We start from the raw sequence: 25,692 nt of genomic DNA, 5'->3' as shown, positions 1-25,692 counted from the left end.
TCTTGTAGCTTTTATTATGTCAGTAAAATAAGAAGGTGAATAGAGAGAGGCCATTGTGATAAAGAGATGAAAGTGTAAATTGTACATTTTTTATTACATTATTTTAAATGTAAAAAAATTGCATTTTTTTATCCGATTAATCGATTAATCGAAAAAATAATCGGCCAACTAATCGATTATTAAAATAATCGTTAGTTGCAGCCCTAGACACAATAATACATTAAATTATACATTATACAGGGTCTGCCTATCCCTTTATCTTGGAGAAACCTGCTCGTGTTGGACCTTCATAACGAATAGTGAAGTTAGGCAGCTGACATCACAACTCTCCTAAACCAAAATGTCTTCTAAAGAAACAAACGTATTCCTTAATCCATCTCGAAGACCGGCAGTGACCCATAGACCAGTTTAAGACGCTTTGTAAGGGGTAACTTTGGCGCAAGACCATTCAATGAGTTGCTATAGCAACTACTCCGCTTGAATTAGTGGACGTGTAGGTGTAGGAATCACAGAAATCTAGTTCAGGTGTGAAGGGGGTCAGTCACTTAAACCGGGAAAATCCACAAGTTTTTCTAACAACATTTAGGTAAATAAAGTATTTAAAATGAAAGAGAGGAGGAAAAAGGCATGTTGGGAATAACTTTTTTTCTTTTGATCTATACATTGAGTTAAAATTTCATTAAAGGCTACAAATGTGTTTTCGTGTCCTTCTGTTGTTCACGAATTAGTCCAGCTGGCCGGAGTTGTAACCAAAACTTGGCCCGAGTTTACTCTCGGAGTTGTCTGTCTACATAGGACAAACGCGCCAGTACGACGTACGCATTGTGTCCGACTCATTAACGATCCTTTCACACGATGAAAAGAAGGAGAATTGTTTCTTCCAGGAAGGATGTGGCACTGCGCCACCCCACAAGAAAAAGAAACCCACTTCACGTCGCAGGTAACCATAGAAGCAAAAAAAAGGACATTCGTCCCACGGCCTGACACATTAATCCCGCTGAACAAACCCCTGCGCGCTGCTTGATACAGAGCAAATATTTTCCCGTCACATCTACCGGGAGATGTAACCGTAGCACAACGCGGCGCGATCTATACGGTTTCTCAATATTAAAAAATTACGTGGCCAGGAATCATTTGAGAATCAAGTTCAAAAATAACCTTTTGATAACTTTACGCATAACTATGGAAAGCAAAACGAAATAATTTATATATCTTTACTCTATTTCAACTAATGGAATGTTCCTGCTTGTTGGGCTATTGTAAGGGTTGACCGCTTTTAGAACTTTGAACCAGAATTACTCTTTACCATAAACCTCGCTGCATGCATTTGTTCAGGCAACAACTTCCTTAGATGTAATGTTGTACTTTACTGAGAGGGTGGTAGATACGTGGAACAATCTCCCAGCAGAATCTGAGACGAGACCAAGGACTGATTAAGGTCCGAGGCTTTACAGAAGGAAACACGTGTAGACCATATGGGCCGAGCGGGCCTGATCTGCCGTCGGGTTTCTATCAGCGTGCAAAGAGCCTCTTCATATAGTAGAAGGATCACAAACGTCGTCATCAATGATGACGCTTAAACTAAGCAAGTCCTCAAGCAATGTGATTTGTCTGCGTAACGTCTGCTTATGTTTGTAGAATCAGGAAAATTAAGGCACTGCCATTTTGGCCAAGTGATTCAATCATGCGCAATACTCTCTAATGAGGAGTTTTAAGTGTATTTAGAAAAATATATGTCCTTGGCCCCCTGTTGCCCAATAAAAACATTATTTGAGAGATAAGTCTGGAGCTTAAAGCCAGGTTTGGTGCAATTTGCCTCTTATTTTACCCCATAAGTGCTCCGAACCGGTTTCAAAATTTCGCCCTGTAGACCGACTGTCACAGTGGAATCTGCAAAACAATTTTGCCCGTGTTTTTGTTGTCTTCCATGCGTTGATGAGCATCTGGGATCTTGTCTAGGGGGAACACGCTGTCCACAATCGGCTGCAGTTGAATTGGACCGCCAGGGCTGAAGTACGGTAGAGCTTTCTCGGTGAACGCTTTCACCAGCTCTGCCTTGTACTGTAACACAAACAAAAACACGTGAACCTTCTGTTACAATCCGTCACTGCACGATATACGAGTTCAGTGCAAGAACGCTAGTAAATAATAGAAGAAGAGGGTCTAACCGGGTCCATCGGCGTTCCTTCTTTGCTAATCTCTGATTGAGGTAGGCAACACTACAGTTTGTATAGTTACAGAAAGACCCCTGCAAGCTCCTGTGGAACATCAATGAGAGGGGCTCTGGTTGAGGGGCTCTGGTTTTTAACTCGGCTCCATGTCCCTGAAGGCCAACGCGTTATTCATTGAAGCCCTACAACTGATGGCACGAGCATGGAGCAACCTACATGCGTCCATCACAAATCTCCACTTGCCTTACTGGTACGGGATCTCAGCAGACTCCCCAGGATACTTCCTCTCTTCCAAAGCAGCTTCGACAGCAGATCCCCATTAATCTCGCCAGATCCCATGAGCCCATAGAGCACCCAGCGGCCATCTGTGTTAAGGCATTGAAGGTTCTTCTCCCAGTGTGTGGCTCCTATGCAGTCTAATATAATGTCAACTCCAACATCTAGAACGGAGAATAGAGGATAGGCGAGTTACGCACAGAAACATTGTGTGACCCAGCAATGATCACAATGTTCTGGACAAGTCCAGGATATTTAAATATTCTATATCTGGAGGCCTAAAAACTATTCTAAGTTGGTAGGAATATATTATGTGCAGCCCCCTACCTCCCACCCCAAAGCTGCCTGGAAAAAACATTTAGTTTTACACAAAAAACCGAAGAAACATCGACTTTGGTATTTGCACTGGCCCTGCGTAATACATACGTAAATAGGTGCCATAACATGAAACAAATCCCCCTATATACATTATATGGGGCCAGCTCAGCTCTTCTAACGGGAGAAGTTCACTAGGCTTGACCCTTCATAATACTTGGTGAAATTGGGGAGCTGAAGGCACAACTCTCCTGGAAACTCCCAGTTTAGAGGGAAAACACCGGCGTTAAGCAATGTGCCCATTCCAGCTCGAATAGTAAAAGAAAGGAAATTTGTCCCATCCCTTTCTCAGAAGACGAGCCAAGATCTTTTCAGCTCGGGATTGCTATGGCGTTTCCCCGCTGTTTGCTTTGGCTTTCTGCGAGTTGAATAAACCCAACGAGTACAACGTCTGTGCCATACGCCTCTTCGATAAGTACAGGGAGTGCCAGCCTCCTTTGTCCTTCAACAAACAAATTTTGCGTATATTTTAGGTTTTCACGTTTGAGTGCATGGCTATGATTAAGAGAAGAATGGGGGCATTTAGCAGACAAAGGTCTACATTTTCAAAAGAATGCTGGCCAGGTTACGATTATATTAGTCAATGGCTTGGCAAAGCCCGGTCATTGGGAAGATATCAACCGTATACATGGAGTGGCAAATGGAAACCAAGGTTATACCCCCCTTCCCCAACAGGGGACAGGTTCCACAATAACATTACTCCCTCTAAATTAGTGTATTGGTCCAATGGCTTGGCCATTGGGAAGATACTTCTGGCCGAGCCATACACAGAGATTGGTAAAAGGAAACAAGAAAACAATCTTCCTTGGGTGAGGACATACAACTCACCCAACGGAACTCAGAAGGGAAAAAGTACCAAAACAATCTCCTAAAATGTTGCATTCTACACCTAAATTATATATATATATATATAACAAGGTCTCTGTCTCATAACAGTTTACCTATATGTAGCAAATGCTTCAAAAACAATTGCATCATGCATTCTTTTTTTCACACTGGATTTGGAAGCATAACCTTCAATTTAATAAAAGCTCAGAAAAACGTACACAAAAAACATTACTACATAATGAAACCTGAACGCGATACGCGAGTCAGAACTTACTGTTTGTGAACTCAAGGCACTTTGTACCGAAATCTTCCTCTTTGTAATTAAAACCCGCAGCAGCCCCAAGTTTCTTAGCGATCTGAAGCTTCTCTGAGGATCCAGCCGTGACAATGGGTACAGCCCCGGCCAGTCGGCACAGCTGGATGGCGGCGGTGCCAACCCCGCTGGCGCCAGCATGTATCAAGACAGCCTCGCCCTTCTGAACTTTGCCTGTAAGAAACGAGAGTAAAATATTCACATTAATAAGTAGCACAGCCACAATATGTAACAGTTTCCGTGGACCCCAATGTCAGAACTGCCCTATTTTCACGCCTACGACTGTGTAGCGGTCCGTCATCAAGTTCAGCGCTGAGTTTATTACCGTCATAGAGCTTAGTGGTTGCCAGGGACCCATTTGCCTCTACGAGATCAGTCTACAAACCCATACCGAGCTGCATGCATGAATCCTCTCAACCGTATCGGATCAGAATTCACCGGCAGTATCTCTGGCATTATCTGTGGCATATTTGTCCATATCTACAGAACATTGTTAGGCATACAGGACAGTTTGGCAAAGCCAAGAGTTCAGAAGGCTGAACCAGTGGTCCATGGAAAGATGGCTACAGGACTGAATCCTCAACGTGTGTTTAAAGAACACCCGGTGTATCAAAGCTCCTCTTCGAGACTTAAGTGGCCCAAAAAGAGCAGACTAGATGGACCATTTTTTTTTTCTTCGGAGCTACAGGCACGGAGGTGATAATATGAAGAAGAAACCAAACAGAGTCTTAGAAAGTGCTTAACATATTTACAAGTCTGATCTAGAACCTTAATCTTTAATAATGTTGATCTGTCTGAAAAGTGGCATTCAGCACAGCGAGGGTGCATGTGCCCCAACGAGCTGCTCTATATGCCAAGTGAAGGCCAAGGATGGTAAGCGCGCTATTAGAGAAATCCTCTGCAGATTTTTCTATTCATATCAAATGAATACGAAGAGGACTCACCTACAAAGTGCAGCAGCTGGAAGGCCGTGAGCCAAGCTTCGGGGATGGCAGCGGCTTCCGTTGCCTTCATACCACTTGGAATGGGCATGAGCTGACCCGGGGGTACCGTGACATACTGCGCATTGCCTCCCCCAGGAAGGAGAGCCATCACTGGGTCACCAACCTTCCAGAACCCATCAGCACCAGGACCTAAGCCCACCACTGTGCCTGCCGCTTCCAAGCCGACAATCTCACTGGCACCCGGAGGTGGGGAATACTTCCCCCTTCTCTGCAAAACAGAAATACGTTGGGAGCGTTTCTCCAATGAGCTGGTGGCCCCTGAACCCCAATTTGCTTTATCGCAACACATGGTGACAGTGATTAGCTAGAAGCCAGCTTACGATCTCCCCCGACCATTAACAACATTCCGGATTTTGTATCCGTTGACTTATGATATACATTCTGCCTACGTATAAAGCAATTCTATAAATGTACGTCGTACCTGCAATAAGTCTGCCCTGTTGAGAGCGCTGGCCTGGACTTTAACAAGAACTTCCCCTTCTTTTGGGACAGGCTTAGCCACCTCTTTGATGTACAAATTCTCTGGTCCTCCGGGCACGTCAAAATACGCAGCTAGCATTTTATCTGCAAAATTAACAAAGTTATGGCTAACCTTAGATTAACCGAAGGGCTGCCAGGCGGACAAACCCAAAGACATCATTGATAGAGCAACTTCTACGGAGCCTTCAGGGCCGTAATGTATTGGGTCGCCTTAGTCTGTAAATTCTAGTTCTGTCGGACCCTTTCAATGTACGGACTGTGAGAAGAGCTGCTAAAAATTATTATTATAAATAAAATATATTATTATTAATATAATAATAATCCAGGCTAAGCCAGGTAATGTTTAGCTATAAAGAACCGGTTTAATACAAGCCCCTTTGCCGGACCACACATGGACCCACCATATCTTTTTTTACAGTAACATTTGATTTAGGAGACGTAACCGTGCCCATTTTTTTAGCATGCCGATGCAGCTAGTCCTCCGGCTCGTTCGCTACTGAAAGGAAGAGTTGCAGGGGAGTTGCAGTTCCAGCTCCCTCGCTTCACTATTCATTATGAAGACTCAACACTGACAGGTTCCTCCAGCAAGAAGGGCTGAACTGGCCCTGTGCAATGTTTAACTATACATTATACAGGGCCTGCCAAGCTATCCTAGCAGCAGGAGTAAACTGGAGATGGCCCTTCATAATGTATAGTGCAGTTAGGGCGCTGAAACACAACTACCATAGAAACATAGAACGTGACGGCAGATCAGACCCACTCGGCCCACTAATCCCGATATAAAGACCCAGCCCTTAATCAGTAGTTGGTCTCGTCTTATATTCGGGAGCCATGTTTAAATCCCAGGCTTATATTATACCCCAGCCAGTCACCACACCTTCTTGTACACATTGGGGGCATCTGGGGTGTCTGCTGGCCCCCCTCTGGTGCTGATGCTCCCAAGACCCTGTCTGGGTCACATGGCTTTAGAGACAACTTTTTTTCTCTCCAAAGCCTGCCCTGGAGACTCGCTCTATATACCCCCACACTATATAACATACCACCCTGCGACCCCCTTAATAGTAACTCTCAGCCTGTACTCACCCTCCATGCCGGACCCTGTCACTGACACTGACAGAAGGAAGGACTCCGGCAGCTACACTACACCTACCAGAATATCCCATCCTGCAACAAGAAAATCCGATATACATAAATAAACCGAATGCTACACAACACCGGGGTGACCCCTCGTATTAATACACCTGCATGTAAATTAATAGCACAGTTTATCCATTCTAAGAGAATTAAAAAGGCCAAACTGATGTGTAGGTCACCCCTGCAGATTTATCGAGAATGGTTTGCTCCAGCCCAAAAGCTGCCGTCTCATTCATATACACAGCAGTGTGTGGACACGCCCACTTGCATTAGAGAGGTCATCTGAGGCTGTTATTTAAATGAAAGGGTTAATGGGACTGCAGCAGCAGCAGCCTTGATACACCGTTACCCACCGAGAGCGTAAATCATTTTAACCTTTCAAGTTCTCTGGCACACAATGGGTTTCATATTTAGCACTTTGTATTTGTTGATCTCTAACCCAAGAGATTTGAGAGTTAGTCTGTCTGCTGCCTTGATGTATGGAGGACAACATCCTGATGACGAGGACAATCTTGCAATAAAAAACAATATAAAATGTTTTGTATATAGCTGCATATGAAATTAAATGACCCCAAATGACACAGGAAGCTGCGGGATGACACGAGTGCACCACCTATGATGTCACATACAGCACAATGCCATGCACATTAGGTGACAGTCTTTGTTATTTTGTAATAATAACTTGTTATTATTGCTAAATTATCTAGTCGAATAACGTGTTTATTCAATAAATACTGGCCTGTATAATGTATAATTCAATGTGTAACAAGATGTGTATTGTTCTTACTGATGGAACTTATACATTATACAGGGCTGGCCAAGCTCTTTGAGTAGCAGAAGCTCACTGGGGTTAGCCCTTCATAATGTATAGTGTGGCCAAGTTGCCGAAATATAACTCCCCCTTTAGTGAACTAACGCTGTTGGCTTTGCTGCCCTTTTCTGTTGTAACCGGGAGGGCGTATTGGAAATACACTGCGGGGATGCTTTAAAGTCTTTGCTGCTGCTGCCGCGCATGGGCCATTGTTCGCTGCAAGTTAAAACAGAGAATAGGCATGCCCCAAATGACTTGGCAGAGGCTAGCTAACATTCTCGATTATCAGGAAAGGCAGGCAATCATTTTTACGGCATTTATCAGATCTTCTGTATGTTTGAAAAATCCACATGAACGCTCTAAGGTTTGTAGTGAACAATGAATAGTTTATATCATTACGGTGAGAAGAAGGTGTTCCAGTGACTCTAGTATTTAATTCCTCTAATAATTCCCACTAATATTCCAAATATCTTTGGGGTTTTCTCCTAAATGGAATTTTAATGACCAGGGTCAGTCTTGGTACCAGGGCCGCCAATGCAGCCACCTTGGGAGCCTTAATCATGGGGCTTCCGCGGCTAGAGGAGCAGGGCTGGTTGGGGATATCGTGAATCTCCCTCTGACCGGCCCAAAATGAAGGGAGCGCAAGGTCTTTTCCTACAGGTATTTGTTTAGTAGAAGCTTCTGACATGGACATGCGTAAACGTGAAGGCCACAGGTACAGATCAACATCCGCTGGAATTTAACCGCATGCCCAGTGGAAATAAGTACGTTGGTTTGCGTGTAACCGTGGCAGGTGAAACACTGTGGGAAAGCAGGACATAACGTTATTACAAGTGCCAAGGAGAGATCAAACCAAATCCAAAGGTAATGTTAGGAAAGTCGCCTTAATCCTTCCAGGCAGCACTTCAAGTGTAAATAAGATAGCCATGGGCACCTGAAATTACAGGAGAGAGAGCTGTGGCTCACCATTTAATGGTAGCCAAAGACACTGCCATCCAAGGGTGAGGGGGCAGCAAGTTCTGTGCCTCAGGAAACTCCGGTCTCTCTGTAGCCTAATTCTAGATTGACCAAAGAAAATAACGTGGCGGTTGAATTGTTCAGACGTGGGGCTCTTTGCCGCTTCGATGTGTATCAGGGTTAGATAATAGGTATGTATGGAATGGTTACTCTTCTTCAGCATGTGCATATCTGTAGACCCAACAAAAGCAGCGAGATGCAATGGCTGACAAGGGCCGACCCACCATACAGGCGACCTAGATGTTTCCCTACAACACGACACAGGTGGGGCACCATCACGGTTTCTTTGAGTTAGTCTTGGACTGGCACTTTGAGGCCAGTGGCTGATACACTCTTGCACCCGGTCCCATTTATCCAGCCAGTGGCAGCACACTAAAAAACCAGATTGGCCACACAAGCTTCAGTAAAGGGACGTGACTCTTGCTTTGCCAGATGGCCAGTCCAGGCTTGCATGTAACTGCATGGAAGCCCCCATGCCCTGGAAAAAGAAGTAGTCCAAATGGACCCCCAGTACCCACCTCCTCAAAAACAAAACCCCTTCCAAGGCCAGGGCCTATAGTCTGTAGAGAGGAGTCTGGCCCTCAGGCCCATCCAGGACCCTGACCCCGGTTGCTTTCATGACATTAACCAATACTCAATGTGAAGGAATAAGTAGGGCAGCATGAGCACCTCCAACAATATACAGGTAGCTGCGCTGGTGGTTTAGGTGAGGAACTGAGGTTTATGAGGATTTTGTAGAATAAGGAGGAATATACACACGGTGGGGGTCTCTACTGGGTTTAAAAGGAACCTGTTGACCGTAAGATCTTCTAGGCACGTCAAGCGAGATAAAACCGATGTACGCTTGTGTTCCATTCGCCTTTCAGATATCACAAAGGAACCTTAGAAGCTGAGATCTTGTTTCATCTCAGTTGGAATAGAGATCCCCTGGAGCTCATTGGAGTTTATCCAAGTGAACAAATAAAGGCTTTGAGACCAAAGGGGGCAATGCCAAGGAAACCAGGCAACAAAGTCACCCGCAAACTGGCTCAGTTGTCTTAACCCCTTTATTGATTTATTTCCTTGTTCAACAAACATGTCCGCTTTAAAGAGACAGCTGAAGCCTTGACCCCTCGATCATCATTAAATCTGAGGTCACCCATGTTCCAGGAGCGGGATGTCTCTGGGGTCAGTTATTGTCTGGCTTGGAGAGATTCCTATCCTTTCTCTATGTCCTACAAATGACAGCTTGTCTGATGTACCTGCACGTATTCCTCTGATGATTTAACATGCATCTTATGCCTATTTAGTATTTACTATAACCTTCACAGTCTTATACTATATTTTATAGTATATTTTACTATTTCCTGGCTTAGAATCTCCATCTTCTTGTGAACTTTTGCCATCAACACTAGTATGGAATACAAAAAATGTACACCACAGTTCGTTCAAAGATTTAGAGTCTAGATTTAGGGTTTAGAAATGCAAATTAAAATACCATGAAGTGAATCAGAAATCCAGCACAGACGGGGTTAATGTTGTAAATGACTATTGTAGCTGATTTTTAATGGAATCTCTTCATAGGTGTACAGAGGCCCTTTATCACTCCCATCACTCCTTTATCACTCCTGTGTTCCAATGGCACGTTGTGTTCGCTGATCCAAGTTTAAGTTTAAAAGGCTAATTGATGGTTAGAAAACCCTTCTGTAATTACGTTACAGCCAGAAATGTCCTTGTTTTCCATGAAAACAGCTCAGTGACCCCAAACTTTTGAATGGCAGTATATATACAGAACTAAATCAGATCATTACAAATGCACGCATTTGAACTCTCTTTTCTGGCACACCTGTGGGCCCTTAACCTTACACACAATACTTGAATGTCATCACTGACACATGTTATGATGTCATAGGGTGTTTTGCCCATAGAACACACCATTTTTGCTGCTTTCATGGATGTGCACTGCCAAAGTCCGGCATCGTGCATCCAGTGTCAAGAACAATCCAGATAAGTGGACCGCTGGACCTTTGTCAGGACTGTCCCGGTATGTTTGGCCGCTATGCATGCCAATTACATGTAAATGCTAGTTCCATTTGACCATCACACATCAGTGGTGGAGCCATTATACACCCTACGCATCGTTTTGTAGATCAGGTTGTGGTTACCCCACCGCAGTCAATAAATACCCACAGCTCCCCGTCAGCAGTCACACATTGTTCCCTGCCGATAACGAGGGTGTTATCACACGTAGGGCTATTAATCACCTGGTATGTTTCGTTTGTTATTCCGCATGCGGGTATGTTAGATCATCACGTTCTGTATTCAGGACGTTAACCACACTATATGAACTAGCACTCACCTCTCGCTTTACACGCTCGTTCCTGTATATTGGAAACAAATTTTACTTAAATGGACATGGGGTGGGATTGTTCTTGCGCATCCATGCGTAAAAGTTTAAAGGTGCTATTCTATCTACCATGCAAAACTTCAAATGTTATTTCTTATAAAAATTTCAAAATTCCAAACCCTTTCCCAGAAAAAAAATCTTTGATATATATATATATATATATATATATATATAATGCGAAATTTTGCCTTGCTCTCTAGATTGTAAGCTTGTGAGCCAAGCCCTCGTTACCTAACGGTTTGACTTAATCTGCCAGTGCTAGTTCTGTCAGACCCTTTGAATGAATGGACTGTAAGAAGCGCTGTGGAAATTGTTGGTGCTAATTAAAAAAGAAATATAACAAATAAAATATTTGTCATGTGACACCAAAACAGTTTTTTTTTTATTAACTTGCTGTAGATATCTATAAATGTTTTATCTAAATGGATCAGTACCTGCTCCTAAAATAAACCATGTCGCTTAGCAATTTCTATATATATATATATTTAATTTAATTTTTTTAATTTAATTTTTTTAATTTTTATTTTTTGTATAAGTCTGCTTCTTTTGTATTTATTTGAGGTTTTATTTGACTACAAATCGTGTAATTTCTCTTAATATCCACTGATTTCCAGGTGTAGAGAAGCATTTCCAGTCTTTCACAACCAGTATGTAATGTGAGCAAGAACATAACAGGTTAATCAGTAATGTGAGCTAGAACTTAACGGGTTAATCAGTTCTAGCTCACATTACTGAACGGGTTAATCATCTCAGACCTCCCACATGTTAAAGAAGAGGTGACCAGGATTAGCTCCGGCAAACAAAACATGATCAATTCTATTGAGCTTTTAGCTAGCAGGGAGATACGGATCGAAGGGTAAACAGTCCTGGGATTTAGCGCGAGGCGTCCGCCGTACTCCGCGCTAATTTCATATATCCTATATTATATGTGTGAAGGTGAAATATAGGATAAACCGGCATAGACGTAAGTATTTTTCCGTATATGTTTATTAATATTTAGTGTTTTATATAGCGCCATCGTAATCCACAGCCCTGAATAATGGGTAAACCGGACGTAACAACTGTCGGAAATGGGATATATTCGGGAAAAGGGGATTCCAGGTGCCGACACACCTTCGTCTAGGGGTAAAATAGCTTAAATCCACGTAGCTCGAATAATCACAAGAAAATACTTCTTTGATAGGAAAATGGAGGGTTTATTTCTGTGATGAAGCCTATGAAGGGCCAACACACACAGGGTTACATTGGGAATGAAGTTGTAACTGCAGCAAGAGTGTAAAGACTGTAACACAACTAAGGACATACAGGGAGTTCTTATAGGGTGGGATCAAAGGTACATTAATATTGGTTAACTAATATCAAAAGACAATACTAACACTATCACACAACATACAATTTACAATCCTATAGATACAACATCAAAAGACAATACTAACACTATCACACATTATTTACAATCAGACCATGCGGACAATGTAATACATGATTTACAATTGCCCTTTGATGTGGGCTGGGGGGGGCTACATTTGCACTTAATTTTAAATAAATCTCCTCCTGTCCTTTCGGTGAGCATGTGAATTCAACTGGCCAAGTGTTGTTTAGTTAGGTCAGATCACTTTAACTCCTTTTACAGCCATAATGAGTGGAATTTATATTTTTAATATAATTATGTTATAATGCTCCTATGGTGCCTGCATGCTACCTCCACAACAACTACTATATAACATAATAATTTGACTTGAAACAAGAGGTTAGGAGGGCCCTGCTCCAATGAGCTTACAGTCTATTAGTCCAATAAAAGGTATCGCCTTTCACTAAAGATTCCTTACATGAAAAATGGGAGATTTTAATCTAATCAAACAAAATTATGACTTTTTTTTTTTTTTTTTTTTTTCTTCCCCAAATGTGCTATATAGTTATTGCTCTGCTAACATATGTTATTCTTTATCAATTTATCTTCTTACAATAATAAATAAATGTAAATATTACTGGGTGTTTTCTACCCCTCTATTTAGAGACTAATTAATCTAGGTTCTTGTATTAGCAAAAAAAAATCCTGTTTGTAATACAGCGTCCAATTAAAACCCCAAAAAAGGCATTAAGCAGACATTTGGTGGAATAATAATAATTTTATAGACTCTCTTCCTTTTATCTTGTATGATGCATTGTGCACACACACACACACTTACCCTTACACCCCAGACCAGGCATGATGGGAATTTGTAAAACTTTACATATCACATGTGTGTGATAATGATCATCTGTCTTTTAAGTTAGTCATTATGAACAAAATAGAGTCTGGTAGATGACTGTTATTTTATTGCTAGTATTAGATAAAAATATATCCTATGTATGTCGCCATATATATATATAAATGTGGTTAACACATGCAGCCCATGTAAGTGACAGTGGCCAGGTAGGCGCACATAAGGTAGGGTTAATTAAAGACGTGATTTTTCTCATGACATGCAATTCCCTGAAATTGACTTTATTCTGTATTAGTTTCTTTCTCTTCACTGGAATAATATTGAGGGCTATGCCCATATAAACTAGATTTTGGTTAAAAAGACTCAGGTCAGCGTTTTTTTTTTTTTTTTTTTTTTTTTTTTAGGGCTGCACTATTCAGATACTTAGTGCCTATTGTTTTAAGACCTAATACTTGCTTAGGTCAGAACTCCAGCATGGTTCTTTAATCATTACGGGACTTAACCGTCTTTTGATAAAGGGATCTACCGCTTATTAATGAGAAATGCATAAAATATAACCTCACCGTAACGAATTCATTATAATTGTACAATTCCGATTCCATGTGACTCCCTAATGCTTCACTTGCATTCTAAGCAGAATCGCGTTCATCTTGCATCGATGGATCCACCAATAAAGCACAGGCCCAAGTCCGCTCCAGTGATAACCAATGCTTACGTTCAGAACAAGCGGGAGGAAGAGTGTCTGTGTGTCAAACTGGACAGCATGCATTACCAGCACCATGCGGACCTCTTAAGGTGGAGGCAGACCGTGGATCAAGTAATGCGGAAACGGCAGGACCTTCTTATTCAACGGGCTGTTAGACCACGTTCCACCGTGGAACACGTCATGGAGCAAATCCAAACGCTTAAAAAAGACAGAAGCTCCACTGAGACTGCAAGGGATAAACTACCTCGAAGCACGGAGCTGGAGGGTGGTGTGTACGTATATTCAAAATGGCCATCTTTTGCTTCTTCTCCAAACCTTGTCAACGTGACCGGTTTCGGTGTCAAAGTTAAAAATGGAGGAGGCGAGACAAGAGTTGCGAGAACATCTCCAGTAATGGACATCCAAAAAATAAAACCTATAAATTCTATGTTAAAAGCTCCAGGAACCTCTGGAAAAAGCAATGTGAGAAAACCACGGGCAACATCTACCTTGCAGAGGAAACCTCAAATGGAGTCAATGACCTACAAAGAGTTGGGTGGAATCGCTCGTCTGGAGAACATTTCCAAGAGGGAAACTGAGAGGCAGAAGCAACAGATGCTCTTGGAAAAACAACAACTCAACAAAACTCAGGATTCAACTTTACAGCTGAAAGTTGATACTTTCCTTAAAAAGTTTAAGTAGAACTTTTTTTTGTGTTTTTTGAACCCATCCAATTAAAACTTGGTCGCCTCTAATGAACATGCTCCGCCAGCAATTACTTACTTTTACCACGTGTGTAGATATAAAAACTAAGACCTTCTTGATCAACTACCATTTGATCTAGATTTGCTCTTAACTACTGATAACTTCTTCCTTTTATAAAACTCGTTTTTTTAGGGAAAGTCTTTGGATCTTGTCTGAATGCTTCGGAAATCAGAGCTCATTCATTACTTGGCCTCTGGGTCGGTGTGTTCAATCTCAAGGTGGTAGAGGATGTAGTTTGACCCAGTCAACTTCCCATCTCTTGGAGTCCCTTGAGACATACCCCAACCTCCTTAACTCGGCTATGTCCAGAGAGGTAAGGGTCTGGGGGTCAGCCCAGGGTGGTTTCCAGGTATGTCCATGAGCCAGACTGGGCTCTGTAGTCTCTAAATCCAGAGTTAGTTAGTATGTGAGATGGGCCAAATACGCTTTTTTGACTTGGATGGTCCCACTCTTCTCTGCTCGCCAACCTTTGGTGAAATTACATTGGGGTCTGAGGGGGGGGGGGGGTTGTAGGTCTTTAATGCTACCGTTCCATTTGTACAAAGCGGATTACCTTACAATCTAGCAGACCTGTCACTTTATTATCTCCTAAAGTTTTATAAGCACAGAATGTTTTTAGAAATGTTTTTCTCCTGCAGTAATCCTATTTGGTGGTCTCTGTGCCAAATTCTTTTAATTTCATATAGACAATTATAAACAGAAGAGTTGTACTCCCACAGAATATGGAACAGTAATATCTCAGCACCTTAATGCGGTCTTCTATTTTTCAGTCCTTTTGAGGATCACGAAACAATAGGTTTTTAGGCTAATCCTTGCAGCATTTTATTATTATTTACACTTCTGTTTCATTAGATAAATCCCTGATCAGATTAGAGCCACAGAGAAAAAGAGTATACATCTGACATGGTGGTTGTTCCACTCTCTTGTGCCAAATGGTCATATGATGCACATACGTATAAATCTTTCTTCATCTGTCTCTATTATTTTTTTTGTTTGTACGTACTTGGTTATATTTACAAAATGTAAAGTATTTGAAATAAAAATCTTAATCCATGGTTAACCGGCTAAATACAAGTAAATAATAAATGGAGACACGGTATTAATTTGTCCACTGAGTGTTACTATAACCTTAATATGATATCTCAAAGAGATCAAATTGAGGTTTATTCACTAAAGCGTGAGTTTGCAGTAAAGTTGTGATTTTTCACTGTCCCAATTCATTACTATGAAGAACCAACATTGGGAAGAAGGGTTTGTTGGTGGTGATGACATCACAGAAGGGAAGGTGATGGCTAAATTATGCCTACTAAGGCATAAATCTATCACTTTCACCAAACTTCAGTCCAACCTTAGCCCTGTCGATACCCCTTTTTATATTGCAGTAAATTTGAATAATCTGTTAATTAAGATATTACATAATCCGTGTTTATATTAACACATAAAAAAAAAACCCCCACAGTAATGCACCATTTGTTACAGTACGATCACAAAGATTGTACCGTAGTGACTCATCATGGCGGTCCTATTCCAAAACTCAGAGGCGCACCCAGCAGGGGCCACAAAATCCATGTTAGGTAAATGGAAGGGGAGATCTATATGAGCTGCACTCATGGTGTGGGAGAGGTAGAGAACGAGTATGTGTGTGTGTGTGTGTGTGTGTGTGTGTGTGTGTATATATATGTATGTATCAGCGTTTGGTGTTAGAGTGAGTGAGTGTACGGTGGTAGACTGAGTGTGTTATCGCCAGGGCCGGCCCTACAATGGAGCCGACTGGGGCAATTGCCCCAGGCGGCACTTCAGAAGGGGCGGCACTTTGCCGCCCCAAGCGGTTTTTTTTTTTGTTTTTTTTGAAGCGGAGGAGAGAGAGAGGGGCACCGAGTGGTTTTCGCTTACCCGCTCGGCGCCCCTCTCTCTCTCCTCTGCGGCGAGTTTCCCTGTTCGGTCTCGGTGCCGGCTTGTAATGCAGAGCGCCGGAAGTGACGTGAATTTCCGGCGCTCAGCATTACAAGCCGGCACCGTGGCAGCACAGGGAGACTCGCCGCAGGACTGTTTAAGGGTAAGTACCGGTGGGGGGGGGGTAGATAATGCCGCCCCCCCCCCCCCGCCGACGCCGGCATTTTAAACTTCGCCCCAGGCGGCGTTAAGTCTTCGGCCGGCCCTGGTTATCGCATGCTGTTGGCAGGATTGTGTGTTGCTGTATGGAGGTAGAGTGTGCATGTGTATGGGAGCATATGTTGTTAGAATGTGTGAGTGTATGCTGTAAATGTATGGTATTATAGAGTGTATGTTAATGTATATTGTTAGGAAGAGTGTCTCAGACATACACAGCTTAAACGCAATGCTGCCTGTGCACAGTGTAATCCATTGTGAGTAGGCAGTATTTTTTTTATGCTGGAACTGTGATGTAATGTTATGTTGATTTGTGACACTGTTAATGTTGTTAATTTCCAAACTCTAAAGTTCTACCTTAAATACTAATATATGGTCTACCTTAAGTCCTGTTATGCAACTAGTTGAGGGGGCAGCAGAGAGAGAGGAAGAGAGAGCATGGAATAAAGCAGTTTCTGCCTGATCTGTCTGTCTTTATTGTACATACAACACATGGTACCAGGAGTGTATCTAAAGAATAATGGCAAGCAGCACAAGAAACATTCCTCCCCTGGATTTAGAATCTGGAAATGTATCAGAGAACTGAGCAAAGTGGAAGGAGCTGATAGAGCTGGTTTATGCAGGCCCTGATGCAGCACAATGGACGGATCAACAAAAGGCTGCATACTTTCTCATCAGTGTTGGCCAAACAGGCCGGGATGTATGCAGAGCATGGTGTGCAAGTGGAAACATAGCTCCAGAGGACAAGAAAAAGACAGAGGTACTCTTTGCAAAGTTTGATGAATATTGTAATCCACGAAAAAACACCACAGTGCAAAGAAAGCTGTTCTATGAGAGGAACCAAGGGGGCAGTGAATCAGTTGATGAGTGGGTCACACAGTTACAATTGCTTGCAAAAGACTGTGCATTTCATGATAGCAGTGATATGATAAAAGACAGGATATTAATGGGCAGTCAGTTCAAAGAAGTGCAGGAAAAGTTACTGCAAGAGGAAGAATTAACCTTTGAAAAAGCTATCAGAATTGCGAGAGCATATGAGATGTCAAGAAAAGACTTGCAGGTACTGGGAGGTCCACAACCACAAGTCAGTGCAATTGAAAAGCAATCTAGAAGTCACATAAGAGAAAAAGCTGACTGTAGAGGGAATAAAAGAGAAAACAGAGCTAAGAACACAGAAACAACCTGTGGATATTGGGGAAACACACACTACAAAGATATGTTAAGCCCTGCAAGAGGCCAAATATGTAATAAATGCAGAAAAAAGGGGCACTTTGCCAAAATGTGTCATAATGGAATGAGCTATAGGAAGCCACAGACACGACCAGTGTATAATATAGATGATTTGGACAACCATTCAGATGATGACACAGACGGCTCACAGATATACCTTGCATCGGTGCAGAACACACAACACTCTGCAGATGAAGCAGTGGTCACCTTACATCTAGGGGATGCTAAGATCCCTGTCAAGTTTAAGATTGACACAGGAGCTCAGGTAAATTGCGTGCCAGGGCACATATATCGCAAATTCCTCAGTAAGGAATTACAACTCGAAACGCAAAGGCTACCAAAGCTAAGAGGTTATGGAGGAGAGGTCCTGGATGTTATTGGACATTGTCATACAAAATGTGCCTATAAAGGATCTGAATCTAACTTACAGGTGTTTGTAATAGAAACACAGGCTCCTGCTGTGCTGGGTCTGCGGACGAGCCAAGAGATTGGACTTATCAAAATTATAATGACTGTTAACAACGGTGAAAACATACTTACAGCTCACGGCATTAAACATGATTTCAGTGATGTATTCAGAGGACTCGGATGTCTTCCAGGGATATGCAAAATCCGGATCAAAGAAGGGGCACACCCTGTTATACATGCACCAAGGAAAATACCTTTAACGCTTCAAAGCCAAGTAGAACAAGAACTCTCAAGGATGGAAAAATTGGGAGTGATCAAAAAGGTCACAGAACCTTCTGAATGGGTCAGCTCTATGGTGGTGGTGGAAAAGAAAAACACAGGAGCAATCCGTATATGCATTGACCCACGTGATTTGAACAAGGTCATAATGAGAGAACATTACAGACTACCCACTCTAGAGGACATAGCACACAAACTTGTTGGGGCATCAGTGTTCAGTGTACTAGATGCACAGTCTGGGTACTGGCAACTACGTTTAGATGAGAACAGCAGTCGCCTCACCACGTTTAACTCCCCGGTTGGACGATGGAGATTTACAAGAGTACCTTTTGGTGTAGCATCTGCTCAAGAAATGTTCCAGAAAAAATCACACGAGCTAATTTCAGGCCTGCAGGGTGTGGAAGTCATAATTGATGATTTATTGGTCTATGGCAAAGACCGTGCGGAACATGACAAGAACCTGATTGCTTTGCTTAAGAGATGTCGTGAGAAGAATATGAAGCTCAACCCGAACAAACTGCAGATTGGTGTTGAGGAGGTAAGCTACTTTGGGCATATCATCAGTAAAGATGGTTTAAAACCTGATCCCAACAAGATACAAGCAATCATTAAAATGCAAGCACCAACTTCCAGAAAAGAACTAGAAACAGCACTGGGCATTTTCAATTATCTGTCAAAGTTTTCGCAGGGTTTAGCCCAACAAACAGCACCTCTACGAACTCTACTGAAGAAAAATGCATGCTGGTCTTGGGATGCTAATATGCAAACAACGTTTGAGAAAATAAAGGCCACCATAAGCAAACAGCCCGGACCCATCTTGAAATATTTTGATGTAAACTGTGATACTGTTCTTCAAGTAGACACATCACAATTTGGGTTGGGTGCAGTACTGACACAAAGAGGTCACCCAGTGGCCTATGCCTCGAGGGCACTTACGGCAGCTCAATCCAACTATGCCCAAATTGAAAAGGAAATGCTAGCCATTGTCAACGGATGTGAAAAATTTCATCAATATATCTATGGGCGTCCAGTATTAGTGGAAACGGACCACAAGCCTTTAGAACACATCATGCTGAAACCACTAAACTTAGTCCCTCCACGCCTACAGAGAATGGTAATGAAGCTGCAACCATATGACCTTACTGTCAAATACAGACCAGGGAAAGAAATCCCAATGGCAGACACGTTATCCAGAGTGTTTCCAGCAGGACATGACGCACGGGATGAACATTGAGAGGTTTGTGAAGATTTGTGAAACCTGCAACGAATTTCAACGACGAAACACAAAAGAACCCCTCATCCCCTGGAGTATCCCTTCTCGTGCTTGGCAACGACTGGCTACTGATATTTTTCATACTGAAGGAAATGACTACCTGATTATTGTTGACTATTACAGTAAATACTTTGAAATAGTACAACTGAAGGATCTGAAGTCCTCCTCTGTAATTTCGGCTTTCAAATCAATACTAGCCAGGCATGGTGTATGTGAAGAACTTGTCTCTGACAATGGTCCACAATTCTCCAGCGCTGAATTTCAATCTTTTCTCCACGAATGGGGCATCAAGCACAGTCCCGTTAGTCCACATCTACCACAGGCTAACGGACTAGCTGAAAAATATGTAGGCATTGCCAAATCCATTCTAAGGAAAGCACAATCGTCCGGGCAGGGTGTTCATTTGGGTCTTCTGAACTATCGTGCAACAGCTCTGGAGGGCTTATGTTCTCCTGCACAGTTACTTATGGGCAGAGCACTGAGAACTACAGTGCCCATTTCTCCAAAGAAACTTCAGCCACAGAACCTTGCACACGAGCATGTAGCTGCGCAACGAAACAAAATAATTTCCAAACAAAAGCAATATTATAACCAATCAGCCAAATCTCTGACACCACTTGCCACAGGACAAGCTGTAAGACACAGAGTAGATGGAAAAACTTGGGAACCTGCACGTATAGTACGAGTATTGGAAACCCCAAGGTCATATGTAATCGAGAATCGGCTGGGTCAGGAACTCAGACGAAACAGATGTCATCTACGTCCTGACTTTTCAAGTTCTGCTACATGTACCTCAAATGATGCTGCAGCTTCCAGCACACCCGCCTTAACAGACAAGCTTGACTCGTATTCTGAGGACAACACTGAACCAAATAAAACTACCGACTCCCTGGGTTTAGCATGTTCTACGGCTCCAGAAAGAGAGAATGCTCTGAACACTCCTATGGAATCAAGGGACACCTACTCTAGTTACGGTCGCAGATTGAAACCTAAAATATGGGAGGACTTTGTTACACATTAAATGAGTAAATGTTTGAGGGGGAAGATGTGATGTAATGTTATGTTGATTTGTGACACTGTTAATGTTGTTAATTTCCAAACTCTAAAGTTCTACCTTAAATACTAATATATGGTCTACCTTAAGTCCTGTTATGCAACTAGTTGAGGGGGCAGCAGAGAGAGAGAGGAAGAGAGAGCATGGAATAAATTAGTTTCTGCCTGACCTGTCTGTCTTTATTGTACATACAACACAGGAACAGACCCCAATTAGACAGGAACAGTCCCTGCAAATTCTGGACTGTTGGCAGGTATGTTATTGCAGTGCTGGCATACATGATATGTCTGTTTGAAACAAGTATGGGGTGTCGCTAAAAGAAATTTTTGTAGCATAAGGATGTGCTCAGATCCCTCCCCTGTTTTAAATAATTATATGTAACATCTTTCATTATTGGGTGACACTTTCCTTTTAAAATACTGCGTACTTGGAAATTCAAATGTCAATATAAAATGCAATGTACAATAATTAAAGTACGTGTGTATGTATATATATATATTTATATAATGTTTACAAGGTGACTTATCAGACATGCTTGTCACAATTCTAAAGGTTCCCACTCCCCTTAAAAGCTGTAATTTTATAAATTTTATGGCATGTTGGGTCTTTTTTTTTTTTAAATCACTCGCTTTGTCGTTAAATCACTACTGTCTTTATTTTTATGCATTTTGGTAGGAGACAAATTTTAAAGTATTATTGCTTTCCTATGGGCTGAGCGCCCTCTGCAGGGAAGTCATTTCATGCGCAGCTCGGTTCACTGCAATAAAATAACGCTTGGGTAACATTTGTTAAAAGCCTTCAATGAAATTAACTCAAGGTAACCGCAGGCCACGCTGAGTGAACCCTCAATGAGTGCAACTCACAAAGCCTATGCCGAGTTCAATACAGTTCAATAACTCAGTTTGTGTAATGACAACTGTTGGTGCTTCCAAAGTGAGTAACCATCGACCTGCGTTGGAGAACCTCTTTTTAGTCACCTAGAAACTGAATTGTAGCAAATAAGCCCAGAGATGAGCATTATCAGGTAGGTGAGCATTATCTCTGCATAACCCCCCTGAAGAAAGAGTAACTTTTATGGACTCTGAGGACCAGATGAAAACTGGTGATTTCAACTGCCTGATCAAGGTAGTTATCCATCATGTTCTATCTGCGATAGTATATGATGGATAACACAAGAAGATCACTGAGGCATCCCTGAGGAGGCTGTGGGCCCATTTGGAGCTGGGTCCATCTACTGGCCATGAAGCCTCTCTGATGACTCGGTATGCTCCAAGATAGACTTTGCGCTCACTATCAAGTAAAGCATAGGCAATGCCTTGGTGCTTCTTGCTAGTCCTCTGGTCGTAAGGTTGTTTGGCTCCAGGGTGACCTCCGATGGGCTCCTGGAAGTTAAATGCTACACTATTGCAGGAGGTTATGGAGGACCTTTGCTCGCTCTGGCACAGTTGTTGGAGTCAGAGCTCCCTTTGGGCCAAGTGTAGAGCGTCGGCTAATAATAGGAAGATTCACTTTAGAAAGCTGGAGCTTGAGTTCCAGGTCTAGTGGGACCTTCATCAGTGTGGTTGGGAGATGTAGGACAGGCTGAATAAAGCCAAAGAAGGCCTGAAAAGGCACTGCACGTCAACTACAAGAACCTAATTAAAGTGTTGGCTACAGTTGGACATTGAATAGTTTGTCTGCCCGGACCAGACGTACTTTCTCTCTGGTGGCAGACTAGCAGACAGTCTAGACCGTATTAGGGAAACCAACAGCCCCCATTCTCAGCTGTCATTCTCACCGTCATACCCCAATCTCTTTGCGCCCCTGGAACGATTTAACTTTTTTTTCTTGTGTATCATATGTAGGTTCTGTGTTGGAATAAAGTCAACATTCAAAAAGTGCATCTTAAGTTACTGGTCCCCTTACGGAGAAACCTTCCCTTAAATATTGGTCATGTATAGGTCAAGCTTTTTTTATGTAAATTCTTACATTTTGGTCCGTAATATAGAAACCCTCAATTATAGACTGGCTGGATGTGAGTCCTAAATGGTTTATAAGTACATGAATACAGTAGCTGCAATAAACATATCCACGTTAGCACATTACATATGTTCTTATTAAAACATTTTAAATAAACAAAGTGATCCGTATGAGAATTTGACTTTGTATTAGTCGACAAACTTTCATTTGTAATCACAATTTTTCTAAACAATCTGTTTTAGGATTTTTACAGGCGTCTGATAAACCGGGCAGAGTACACTTGGCGGTAAATAAATCACATTTAGGGGCGTAGAAGAATCCTGAGGTTATTCCTGCCTCTTTGCATTTATGGAAGGGTCTCCAAAAGTATTGCCTAGGTGGAACGTTACAGATGTAGGGCTTCTTTTGTACCACTTTTGGCAAATCATCATCTGTAGATGGTTTTTGATTCTTACATTTCCTTTTCCCGTAAATAAGAACCTAGGAAAAAAATAAAATACGGTGATGTTTCCAGCAAATTCCCCTTCGTTTCTCGTTGTCCTTCGTTGAAGATCACGTTGGACTCCTACTGTCGCTCCAAGCTGATGAACTGAAACCTACAGACTCCGTAGACTAAAAGCCAAGTTCCTGGGAGTTGAACATTACAGGATCCGTTATATTTATCTGTGTAACTTTCATATTTTACAATCAAACTCCATTGGAATGTAATAAAATGTAGCTTAAAGTTGAATGAAATGACCCAGAATGCTGATAATTTAGACGCACACACTCACCAAGTTTCTCAGCTGCTTCTACGCACACGCTAGGGTACATGCCTTCATGGTACATGGCAAAAAGTATATGGGACTTTGTTCTTACCAAAACTATACCTTCCTCGTCCTAGAAAAAAACAAATTGATGCAAATGTTATTAAAATCAGAAAATTTAATCCGCCAAAAATATATAAGTTTCATTCCCAACAGAACCGGAGTAACATAGCAGACACCACTAGGTGTGAAGTCCACAGACACCCCACAGACATAGATTGAGAGAAGAATGGAAGCGGCGGGCTGAAATGGGGTTACCTTCATCACAGTTGTAACGGAAAGGTGAATGAATGAGTTGGGGGGAAAAAGAATGTTGGGTTAGACTTAAAAGTTTGAGGAGGTTATTGGGTAATCAGGTTTTCTTTGCATAATATATCATTCAGTTGGATAGACTGCTAAGATTTAACAATAAATTAGGCAAGGTTCTCTCTCCACCTCAACTCATCTCAGCTCACTTGCAATTCAGTGAATGAACTCCATCAACTAACCCATCAACTACCTGAGTGGCTGCTGTATTAGCCCAAGAGAACGTGGAGTCATTAGTCAAAGGTGGTATCTTGTATTGAACAACACAGACAAGATGCCCCGTGAGCTTTTAGGACCTCAGATGTCTCATAAGCGACATCTTTTTCCATGTTGACCCACATAACTGTAATTATAGAAAGCCTATGTAAAGATATAGAATAAATAGGGAACTTACACATTTAGCATATATGGAGTTTTTATCTGCACGGATACATTTGTATGTCTTTTCTTGAAAGTTAATTCCTTCTCTTCTTATCACAGGGGGGGTCTTGAAGGCACCTATAATAGCTTGGATTTGTTGTGGCTTCAACTAAGGACCATACAAACAATTTTATAAGTAAAAAAAAAATATAAAACACAAAATATTTTGTCATTGTTTGGCTTATTTCGAACAATCAACAATTCCTTGTAAGGGTACCCATGGTTTAAATCAACAATAAAGCCTGGTGGGCTACGTTCTGAAGCTCATCCGTGAGACTGTGAGAGATCCAAAGAATTAGGACAAACTAATCAGCTACAGTATGACTTAATATTAATTTCATATGTTCATTTATTCACTAAATTGCATTAGGGTATATGATTGGCTTGGTATTAATTAAAAACAATTCAAATTCTCAAAGAAGCTGCAATATTTACAAAAGTATCTGAAATTTCTAAAAAAAAAAAAAAAGGAAAATAAGTGCCCATCAGTGCCTATAACCCTCTTCCACAATCTCCCTTAGTGCCCATACCCCTCTTCCACCCTCTCCCTCAGTGCCCATAACCCCTCTTCCACCCTCTCCGACAGTGCCCATACCCCTCTTCTACCCTCTCCGACAGTGCCCATACCCCCTGCTGTCTCCCCCCCAGTGGCCATACCCCTCCTGCTGTCCCTTACCCAGTTCCCATACGGCCCTCTGCCTTGGTGCCCATACCGCACTGCTCTCTCTCCCCATGGTCCATAATATTTATCCCCAAGTCCCCATCCCCGGTGTGAAATCCACCCTATGCCAATAGCTCCCTGTTCTCATCACCCCTCTGCATACCCCTCTTCATCGATTCAGCCCCTTGTTCTGTTTTTAGGATGATATGTAAAAGAAAGATGGAGCGTGACTGCCCTCCTTACATGAAAATGTGGTGGGGAGGCAAACACGAGACCCTCCTTTATTTTGATGAGCGCGGCACCCTCCACGTGCGAGGTCTTTATCAAAGAATCATACAATAACTTCTGAATTTGGTTCATTGTACCTTTAAAAGAAATAAATATAGATTACGGTTTTAGGGTCAAACATCTACAGCACATACATTATTATATTATCACAAAACAAAGAACCATAATGTGCATAAAAAGTTATACTTATTCTTTTTTTATAGGAATATATATATATATATATATATTTCAAATGAACAATAGGAATATATATATATATTTAAAATGAACAATAGGAATATATATATTTAAAATGAACTATAGGAATATATATATATTTCAAATGAACTAAAGGAATATATATATATTTCAAATGAACTATAGGAATATACATATATATATATATTTCAAATAAACAATAGGAATATTTTCCTATATAATATAATTTATATATAAATTATACTTCCT

At 41.8% G+C, this 25,692-nt stretch overlaps 2 protein-coding genes across 2 annotated transcripts; both read right to left on the bottom strand.

Moving 5' to 3' along the window:
* Positions 1-1,878: 1,878 nt before the first annotated feature.
* TP53I3 (tumor protein p53 inducible protein 3) lies at positions 1,879-5,526 on the bottom strand. Its single transcript, XM_089491827.1, has 5 exons — positions 5,389-5,526; positions 4,908-5,175; positions 3,925-4,137; positions 2,415-2,611; positions 1,879-2,061 (listed from the first exon to the last, which is right to left on the bottom strand). The coding sequence occupies exons 1-5, from the start codon at positions 5,524-5,526 to the stop codon at positions 1,879-1,881; spliced, it is 999 nt and encodes a 332-aa protein (XP_089347953.1).
* Positions 5,527-23,215: 17,689 nt separating this feature from the next.
* LOC149288308 (profilin-4-like) lies at positions 23,216-25,317 on the bottom strand. Its single transcript, XM_089491862.1, has 4 exons — positions 25,201-25,317; positions 24,271-24,405; positions 23,538-23,643; positions 23,216-23,244 (listed from the first exon to the last, which is right to left on the bottom strand). The coding sequence occupies exons 1-4, from the start codon at positions 25,315-25,317 to the stop codon at positions 23,216-23,218; spliced, it is 387 nt and encodes a 128-aa protein (XP_089347988.1).
* Positions 25,318-25,692: the final 375 nt, after the last annotated feature.

This window comes from Sceloporus occidentalis, unplaced genomic scaffold (genome assembly GCF_023333645.1).
Source record: "Sceloporus occidentalis isolate IW3139 unplaced genomic scaffold, rSceOcc1.0.p SCAF_52, whole genome shotgun sequence".
In the NCBI taxonomy this organism is placed as follows: Eukaryota; Metazoa; Chordata; class Lepidosauria; order Squamata; family Phrynosomatidae; genus Sceloporus; species Sceloporus occidentalis.
This window is presented reverse-complemented; position numbering and strand designations above follow the sequence as displayed.